The following is an 8,994-nucleotide window of genomic DNA, read 5'->3' on the forward strand; positions in this document are numbered from 1 at the left end:
ACTCTTCAGCACTGAATATTTAGCACTCAATAGAACACTCAATACAGAGAAGAGAGGATGGGGGGCATTTTCAAAGAAATCAACTCAAAATCTCATAGCATAGGAATTTTAGTATCACATTTGAGGAAGCTATGCACTTGTTAGAAGCTTGAATATATTGTCTGCCACTTAACACCTGTTGATCACAGAACTGGAATTAGCTCATCCTCACAGCACCGTGGGATAATATATTACATTTTTCAAGCATCCAAAGCCAATTATTAACTCATGTCAAGTTGATTTCACTGACCATGACCCTCAGATAATATTTTGAGAGGTTATTAGAGGACAGGTTGTCCTATTCCCTTATTTATGCAATGAGAACAGCAAGCCTATTTCCTTGGCCAAAAAAGGTCATATCACCAGTGTTACCAGGTCAAAATGAGCCATCATAATGAGGTTCATGGGAAAAAAAAGTATGGCTTTCCATTGCCTGTTTTCAGCTTTTTTTTAAAGCAAGCCTTTACTGAGCTGTGCAGGGGTTATGGTGTCTGGGTGAAGATCAAAATGGACCACTTGTCCAATTACTAAAACACACATTGAGGGAGGGGGAAAAAGAAGATAAAATAACTTAAATAGAAGTGCTTAAAACAAACAGTTCTTTGAGCCCTTTCAATAACCAGAAAATATATGGGTTGTAAAGCGGGAATCCCCACCCCAACAGAAAAGGAGAGAGAAATGAATAGCGGTAATGGTAATAATACTAATATTTATCCAATGATTCACAGATGTACACTTCACTTATACGTCACCCCCGCCCACTCCCAACAACTTGTCATCTCCTGGTCAGTGTCCCCCCCAGGTCTGTGAGCCACGGCTACTGCCCTCTATTTCAAGTCTGTCTGTTCCAGGAGAGCTCTCAGTCTCTGTACATGTCTGCCCTTCCTCTTCCTCCTTCGCCCTCAGCGCCAATGCTTCCTCCTCCTCCTTTTTCCTGCGCTCCATCTCCCACTCCACAAAGGTGTCAAAGAGGCTGGGCCACGCCTCGTCCTCACTGTAGTTGCTCAGGTCAGGCCCAATGGCCTGGGTAAAGTTGAGGAACATGTTCCATGTGTCCCGGGAGATGCCCCGCACGCCCGACGGGTTCTCCCCCAGGAAATCCAGCCACCGTTCCAGAATGGACGGCATGTCCTGCGTGAAGACCAGGCGCCAAAGGGCGATGGCAATGTCTCGCTGCAGCGAACGTTGGCCCTCGTCGGCATCCAGGCCAAACTGGAAGGTGAAGCGATACAGGTCCTTGAAGTTCTCCTCTCCCCGGGCATCCAGCAGCATGTATGAGAAGCGGGAGCAGATGCCCTCGAGGCTGTCTGCCTGGATGGCCCTGCAGCCCTCAACAAACTCCTTCCTGAAGGCACATAGAAAACAAAACAGGACATGAGTTCACATAATGACGCATAAAGATTTCTCACAAAGCCATAAGATCAACAGTGGATCCAAGTTATAACTCTGAAGCTATTTCGGACACAAAACAGCAGATCACACTATAGTCACATCAGTTGGTTGGTCAGAGAAACAAGTTTAGCCTTTCATGTTATAGCTTAATGAAATAAATGTAATAACCAGATGCAGTGGGAATAATTTGCCCAAATCGTGTCAAAGATGAGGAATGAATTGTATTTACATTAGAGCAAACTGGGCATTGACCCTGGGCGATATTGCTGGTCAGATTGTGTTGGTATCCCATCCCTACAACAATGTGGTCTATTCAAATTCAGATCTAATGTAAATAGCTTCAGTAAGCAACAGTTGACAATGAAACATGTTCCCAAACAGAGAATGGCCGTTGTCCAAAGGCCCTGGATAGAAAAGTGCTGAGCTAAAAATCAGAGAGAGAGGAGAGAGGAGGGGGCTGACAAGTGGCCAAACCAGCAGGCAGTGCTATTCATCTGAGACACTCATTGCAGAGTGGGAGGGTAGTGACAGAGCCCGATCCATTCCCTCATTTCCCTGTGTGCCCCCTACCTGTCAATGTATAATTCTGTGCGTGAAGCTGAGCTGCTGAAAGTTGAGATGGGTGGGGGTGGGGATAATAAAAGAGGAAGGTAGAGAGGGGGACAGACCTACCCTAACAGGGATAGGTAAGCTGCCCATCGAATCATTTGGCCAGACTCAACATCTGTCACTAAGCCAGTCGTCCTATTAAAATCAAGGGCAGGGCACAAGAGCCCTGCCCGCTTAGGGCTCACTAAATTCAGCTGTCAAACAGCAGAACCATCTTGAGCTTGACTGAAAAACTATTGAAGACACATACCAGAAAATCTTTCCTCTACGCCCTGCCCTTCATTAACTTGGTCTTACCTTGTAAACTTGCACATGGTGGCCGCCTGAAACTTCCAGGCGAGCACCAGCACCCGATACTCAGCGGGATCCACGCACAGGTCATTGCAGAACCTCTCCATGCCCTCTTCCAAGATGGCATCTTCCTGCTCGTCCTTGTAGCAGCAGAACAGATCTTCGATGCGCAACAGTGACAACCCATCTCCGTCAATGAAGCGCTCCTCCTTACATAGATCTCTCATCGCTGCAGGGATGATAGGGGTCTCCACAGTAACCTCCATGGCCTTGGTACCGTTCGACAGCTCGCTGGGGGTTTTACTGCATGGGGCACTGGTTTCGTCCTTGTGCCCTCCACTGCCTGCCCCACCCCCTTTCTTGTGGTGGGATTTGGAGCCACTCTCCTTGTCTCCACTCTTGCTGCCGAGTGAGGACGTTGGATTCTTACACTTGGTGACGCACTGGCCCATGTCTCTGTCACTGGTCCCCTCTTCTCTCTGTCCTCCCCTCCTTCAGGCCCCGTCTGCACCACCTAGACGCCTCTGCTCTGGCCTGGTGAGACGTCTCAACATGCCCTCTGGCGCTGAGAGGGGGGAAAAATTATTAAAATAAATCATTCAGGGGTAGCTTCTATGGAATTTTGATTCAATTGTTCTCTTTAGCCAAAACCAAGAACTGTAACAAAAAATTGGTAGTACAAAGAACACAAATTGTGATTTTTAGAGCAGTGAATGAAGGTCACCCCTGGGATGCAGATAGGGAGGGAGATCTTTTTTTGATCCGACTGCGCCTATCACTGTCACAGTCTGCCACTGTCAAACGGTGCGCAAACTTGGGTTACGAGACTACTGCACAAGAATCAAGGTTTCATTTGTCACTAACTTATACAACTATAAGCAGCGAAATGCTGTTGGGACTTGATCTGCAAAACATTTAGCAAGACCCGCGAAAAATATGTACAGAATGTTTAATAAAAGTAACAGCAGGAAGTACTGATCATCCTCCTCAGGTAGTACTTAGTTGCAAACATGTTGCGCTATTTGAAGAGAATGAACACATCAGAAAGAGATGGAGAACACTGTCAAACTGGAAACTGTATTCAACCCTAGTAAAAAATGCTGATCTATAAGCTCTGGCTGAGAGAGAAACCTTGACATCTGTGTCAACTTTCCATGGATCGACTATTTTGGAACGGTTCTGGGAAGGTGGTAAAAAAAAGTTAGTCTGGAGCCCTGATACACACAAGTTCTTAGACAAAGAGGGTGCCCATAGAAACCTTGATACATGTACTTGTATGGAGACATCATGCAGGGAACCACAGAAACACCAAGAGCTAGAAGGAATTTGTGTTACACAGAGCCTTTGGTAAAGCGTTTGGCCATATAGCTACTTTCTCTCTGGGTCTATGAGGTATGAGCCTGACATGTTTAATGACACTTTGCACATTATAAAACACAAAAGGTCACACACAAATCTAGAATGACAGAAACATAAGATACTTAATGAGAGCCGCTGAGCAAAACTGTCAAGATGTCATTGAAAACGGAAATGGACAGACATTTTCAAATCAGTGGTTGTGGAGTGACTTTAATATTGTTATTACTATAGATATAACTATTTACAATTGCTGTATTAAATCTATGAGCCCCTGAAAGAGGCTGATTATTAATAAAAATAAAAGTAGCAAAGCAGCAGTGTTACTCACAGACACTTCCTCAGATGGCATTGGACACTCTAGATGAAGGTGTCATCTTATTCTGCTCCATTGTAGTGACCTTGACATCCGCAATGCTGAAAGAGGCACATTATCTTGTCATCATAAGCAAAATGTGATATCCAGTGTCTTTCCAACCCTGCGGGCCTGTCAGTTTTTTTGTCAACTTGCCACTAATTTGTCATTTGAGATCAAGGAAAACAGGCACGGTTCATTTTTTAACACAAAACTATTCAAATAATTACACCATCTACAATGTAGGCAAACTGTAGTATTTGATTGACAGCAGTATCTTATTGCAGGGCACCCTCCTAAACTATCTGGTGGGGGGCTTGCCATCTCTAGGCAACTCATCTCTGTGTCCAGATTATGTTGACAACGAACCTCTCGATGACACAATAAACTGATTAGCTAAATTCATACGGCTTGTTTATTAAAACCCCATTACAGTTTTACTTCAACTTTTTAAATTGTCGCATTCATGGGATATTTTGTTTTATTTCCGGGATAGCCCACAAATGTATTCAGAATTCAGACATTACATTCCCGTATGGCTCAAATTCCCAGTCCTCATTACATTAGACAGGGGCATGTACGGGCAAAGCACCCTAACGATAACTTACAGGGCACATCATCATCATCATCTCCTGGCAAACGCCATTCAAAGCTGCAAGGCCTGGCTTTAGAATTCTGCATTATCCACCATAGCCTGCTACATTAACCATAATACCAATCACCACAAGTATGTTTTTGTTTACCCTAACAAATCCACAAGAGTACTTTGGGGGAAAAAAACAATGTGATGAAGAAGTACACAGAACGAATGCACACTTATAAGCGTTAGATAGCTAACGTTAGCTAGATAGCATTAGCCAAGTTTAGGATAGTTGTGGAGGGGGGCAATAAGTGGCGAGCAGCACAAACACAAGTCAAATCAAGAGAACAACACACGCAAACAAGCGTCACATTTAAAGAGATGCGAGTTGCCTGGTTCGTCCCGTGTTTTACAAAATGAGCTACCTCGTTAGCATAATAGCATCTAGCTCCACCACCACCGGGCCATCTGCATCAACACACACACAACACACTGATAGAGGCTCCGGTGTCGTCGCCATAGGGGTGATTTCTCTTTTTAAATGCTCCCTTCGTACAACGGTGTCGCGCCGCATGGCAATAGCACAGATCTGCGAGCTCACAGCGCCTTCCGGGCAAAGAAGGTTAGGGTTTTTTTAGGCATAGTTTACTGATGTTACGTTTAAGAATAAACGTCCCAGATCGACGGATTTGCCCCGGGGGGGCGACTGTGTTTTAGGGCGAGCGTTTTTGGTATTCCAAATCGGGCTAATGTGGCTTTACATTCGATGCTTAATATCGCACCAGACAACAACTACGTGATGCCTACTGTGATGCGAAAGTGTCGACGCGACGTGTTTCTGTTGAAAACACGTCACTACTGGCCAGCGACACACTCGTCCGACGAACTGTTTGTACATTAAATTTAGCTTAAACTTTGAGCATCGTCTCGACTAGCATTGCTAGCATTCTGAAAAGTTGGCTAGGTCTTCAGTTCCGACCAAAAATTAACACGGGGGGAGGATCATAAATAAAATGTAAAAAAAAGAGAAAAGAAAGCAACGACACTTACCTTTATAAACTATTCGATTATTGTGAATCTGGTGTACATCTTTGCAAGAAGAATGTCAATCCAAGTGAGTTGTTGTCAACAAAGCCAGCCAGGCTAGCATTATTATAGATCAGTGAGCAGAACTGAGGACGAAGTCGTCGCGTTCAACTCTCAGATTGCTAGCTGACCAGCTAGGAGCTATAGCTACAAACTTCACACATCAAGGACTTTTTCCTCCACTAACCTTTAAAACAAACACATGTCCAGCTAACAGCCAGATGTGTGCTTTTTAATCCATATGGAATTTTGTTGTTATCCAGAAACTCCAGTTAAATGATCCTCTCTCTTCGTATTAAGGCAGACCAGCTTCTTTTGTGTTTCCCCTTTAGTCATTGGGTGAACGTTAAGGGAATTTTCCCTGCATCACTTCCTCCCTGCAGGACTAGCGACTCATCTGGGCGCGTGCACACGCGCGTACACACACACACACACACACTTTTGCACTGGCACCAAATCAAACTTGTGTAACTATTATTTCAAATACGTATGTATGCAGTATGTTATATTAATTGTTTTTTTATTTGAAATAATATAGCTTATCATACCGCAGATTGCTTCAAATAGTATAAAACCGAATTTAATTTCATAAAATATAAATTTTTAAAGTTTTTGTAAATGTAAAATGAATAGACTGAGACGTTTGTTGTAATTTATTTGACGAGACTACTGTAGTATTTCTTTGTAGATGATTTTAGGTCGCTGCTCTGCAACCTTTTCTGGTTCTCGTTTGGTTAGCGTATTATTTAAAGGTAGTGACGTCATCACTTGGCGACCAACGTCATCATCAAGCATTGCTAGCCAGCCTTTAACTCTTATGTAGCCAGCCAACCAAGTCATCTAACCATTTCTTCTACACAGGTAATGTTGCAAGTCAAGTCTTATAGTTTATTAACATACAACTTTTATAAAACCGTACATGTAATTATGTCAGCGTTCTAGGTATTTATGTTTTATTTATTAAACAGCAGATGTCTAGTGTGTGTGGAGGTTAACTGATGCAACATTGACCAGTTCATCCCAAACTCAAACGTTTCATATGAGCATATGTATTGATAAGTAAAGCTTTGGTGATTTTTCAAACACATTTGTCATTTGTAGACCTACAACACACATGGATGTAAAAAACAGAAGATAGATTTCGATATCTGGTTGTTGTTGTTTTTGTTGTTGTGGGTTCTAGTGACATCTAGTGTTCAATGATCAAAGACCTGAAAGATTTCATACATGAGAAGGAAACTACACATCGTTTGAAATAAATAAACTATTGCATGAAAGTAACATTTATTTTTATGTAATGCTTGCTGATTGTTCATTTCAGTCCAAATGACAGCTGCCACTAGGAAGAAGGTGTTATCTCTTTATATGAGGGTGTTTCGGGTGGCTCGGACCTGGCAGGCCACTGTCCCCCAAGAAACTGACAGTGAAAGAAAGTACATAGTGCAAGAGGGAAGCACTCTGTTCAGACAGAATCAACAGGTAGGAGAACAAGTCTACTCACAGAAATTTTAAATATGCTGTTTGTCCCTCAGATTGTGTGCCTGCCTAAATCTTCCCTGTTATTTCTCTAAAGCTGACAGATCCAGAATCAATAAGGAGGTGCATTGAAGAATGTGAAGCCAGAATAGAAATTGGTAAGAATGGCAGGATTCACCGGAAGCATGCACATTTGTTATCATGGATTTTTAAAGGCTTCATCCAGTATTTACAATGCAAACACCAGAGCACAAGCAGAAATACACTGAAGTGGTTGATGCAAGAGACTTTTGTTAATGTTATGTTTTGATATTTGTGTAATATTTTGACAATACTTTTATATTTCCTGATTTTACACCACCTTGAATTAACAAATCCTCAAATATATTACTTTTTTCCACAGGTCTACATTACAGGAACCCATTTCCAAGGGCTGTAAGTGATGATTAAATAACAGATTACGGTACGTTTCTGTCTGTAGCCTAGTGTGATAGAGAAGTTTAATTGTGTTGTGTTATTGTCATCGCAGACCTACCTACCACCAATGGGACTGGCAACGCAGAAAGGCAGGAAGTTGCGAACACAACAGCGGCTGCGGAAGCAGGCCAAGCCGGTTTACTTACAATCACATGATGAGACCTGATGCTGGGTCTACTCTATCCATGCCAATAGTTCATGTTACCAAGGACAGGTGATTGGAGTGTAGCCTACACAGTAAAATCTTCAGTGTTAATCTATCCACTTGTAACCGAGTTAAATGATTACATGGGATTTTACTGTGTAGTCAATGACAAACTGGTCTCAATGGTTCACCACTGCGCTAAAGTTGCAAGGAAAAAGTCGTTTATGTTCTCTATTCAAGGACATTTGAATCAATTTGCACTGAAAATAGCAAAAATACAGATAAGTTCACATACTTGATCTGCTATGCTAGCTATTTAAAGGAACGCTATCAATGTTGTCTGTCTTTTAACGCACATTGCCATCAAGATGTTTTATATTTTGTTGAAGTTATTTATTCCTTGTAATAAATTGTTATATTGTTGATTAAAGTGCATCCACCAGTAAAGTAAACCCACAATGTTTAAAATTTGTATGCCACCAACTAGGACCATTTCATTAGTGAGCAGTACTTTAAATTACCAATACATTCAGAACATATTGTAATATCATGGTGCTCATGTTATTAATAAGGGAGTATTTCAAAATGAAGTAAGTGATAGTCGATTATACAGAAACATGTGTAACAACTGTTTTAATGGAAAAACACGTATCAAGTAGATCTATAAGGAAATAAAACACTGAAATGTCATACTGAGTGATGACTATACATCCATAAATGAATCCTCCATTTATTGTAAATGGTGCAACAGGGTTTGAAATTTGGTTTGAGATCAGATTACTTTTATTCTTACTCATAAGTAGGCCTACGGTCAACAATGACCTCAGCCATTAGAGGAAATGTGAATTGCTAAACTGAGTCATATATCCTCTTTTGAGTTTTCATGTGATTGTGATTACTTCATCTAAACCAGTCAACTTGGAGCCTAGAGAGTATGTGTGTGTCAGATTTTACATACAGATGAGGTTGACATGGTACGTTTTTATGGCCCTATAGCCTATAGAGCGTGCCAAAAATCCTGAAGGGGGCGTCAACAAGTGTCTTTTGGTAGCAGCGGACATCTTTGACAGGTAAAAACCAGGTTGACTTAACATTGCCCAAAACAAACATGTCTGCGCTACTATGCCACGCCCCCCCCCCCCCGTGGTGACGACGCGGTGGCACTCTCTATAGGGCCGCAGTTTGTGT

The 8,994-nt window shown here is 42.2% G+C and overlaps 2 protein-coding genes across 3 annotated transcripts; one reads left to right on the top strand and one right to left on the bottom strand.

The window, feature by feature from the left end:
- Positions 1-483: 483 nt before the first annotated feature.
- On the bottom strand, positions 484-6,047 carry dcun1d3 (defective in cullin neddylation 1 domain containing 3). Of its 2 annotated transcripts, none has more exons than XM_080454904.1 (4): positions 5,673-6,047; positions 4,019-4,104; positions 2,338-2,896; positions 484-1,384 (listed from the first exon to the last, which is right to left on the bottom strand). In XM_080454904.1, exons 3-4 carry the CDS (start codon positions 2,781-2,783, stop codon positions 826-828), a joined length of 1,005 nt encoding a protein of 334 aa, XP_080311030.1. In that variant the 5' UTR covers positions 2,784-2,896; positions 4,019-4,104; positions 5,673-6,047; the 3' UTR covers positions 484-825. The 2 variants fall into 2 exon arrangements, with proteins under 2 accessions (XP_080311030.1, XP_080311031.1); XM_080454905.1 differs by lacking the exon at positions 5,673-6,047 and adding an exon at positions 5,048-5,376.
- Positions 6,048-6,402: 355 nt separating this feature from the next.
- lyrm1 (LYR motif containing 1) lies at positions 6,403-8,245 on the top strand. The gene is made up of 5 exons (XM_080455058.1): positions 6,403-6,569; positions 7,030-7,187; positions 7,282-7,342; positions 7,588-7,619; positions 7,714-8,245. The coding sequence occupies exons 2-5, from the start codon at positions 7,035-7,037 to the stop codon at positions 7,825-7,827; spliced, it is 360 nt and encodes a 119-aa protein (XP_080311184.1). The 5' UTR covers positions 6,403-6,569; positions 7,030-7,034; the 3' UTR covers positions 7,828-8,245.
- The last annotated feature ends 749 nt before the right edge of the window (positions 8,246-8,994 follow it).

Source organism: Gymnoscopelus braueri (assembly GCF_963280865.1).
Source record: "Gymnoscopelus braueri genome assembly, chromosome: 17".
Classification (NCBI taxonomy): domain Eukaryota; kingdom Metazoa; phylum Chordata; class Actinopteri; order Myctophiformes; family Myctophidae; genus Gymnoscopelus; species Gymnoscopelus braueri.

Bases quoted from the DNA above. Each gene is read 5' to 3' on its own strand.
- dcun1d3 (XM_080454904.1), bottom strand. From the start codon at position 2,783: ATGGGCCAGTGCGTCACCAAGTGTAAGAATCCAACGTCCTCACTCGGC. The intron at 1,385-2,337 runs GTAAGACCAAGT...ATGTGCCTTCAG, and splicing joins ACCATGTGCAAGTTTACAAG to GAAGGAGTTTGTTGAGGGCT.
- lyrm1 (XM_080455058.1), top strand. From the start codon at position 7,035: ATGACAGCTGCCACTAGGAAGAAGGTGTTATCTCTTTATATGAGGGTG. The intron at 7,343-7,587 runs GTAAGAATGGCA...TTTTTTCCACAG, and splicing joins TGAAGCCAGAATAGAAATTG to GTCTACATTACAGGAACCCA. The intron at 7,620-7,713 runs GTAAGTGATGAT...TTGTCATCGCAG, and splicing joins GGAACCCATTTCCAAGGGCT to ACCTACCTACCACCAATGGG.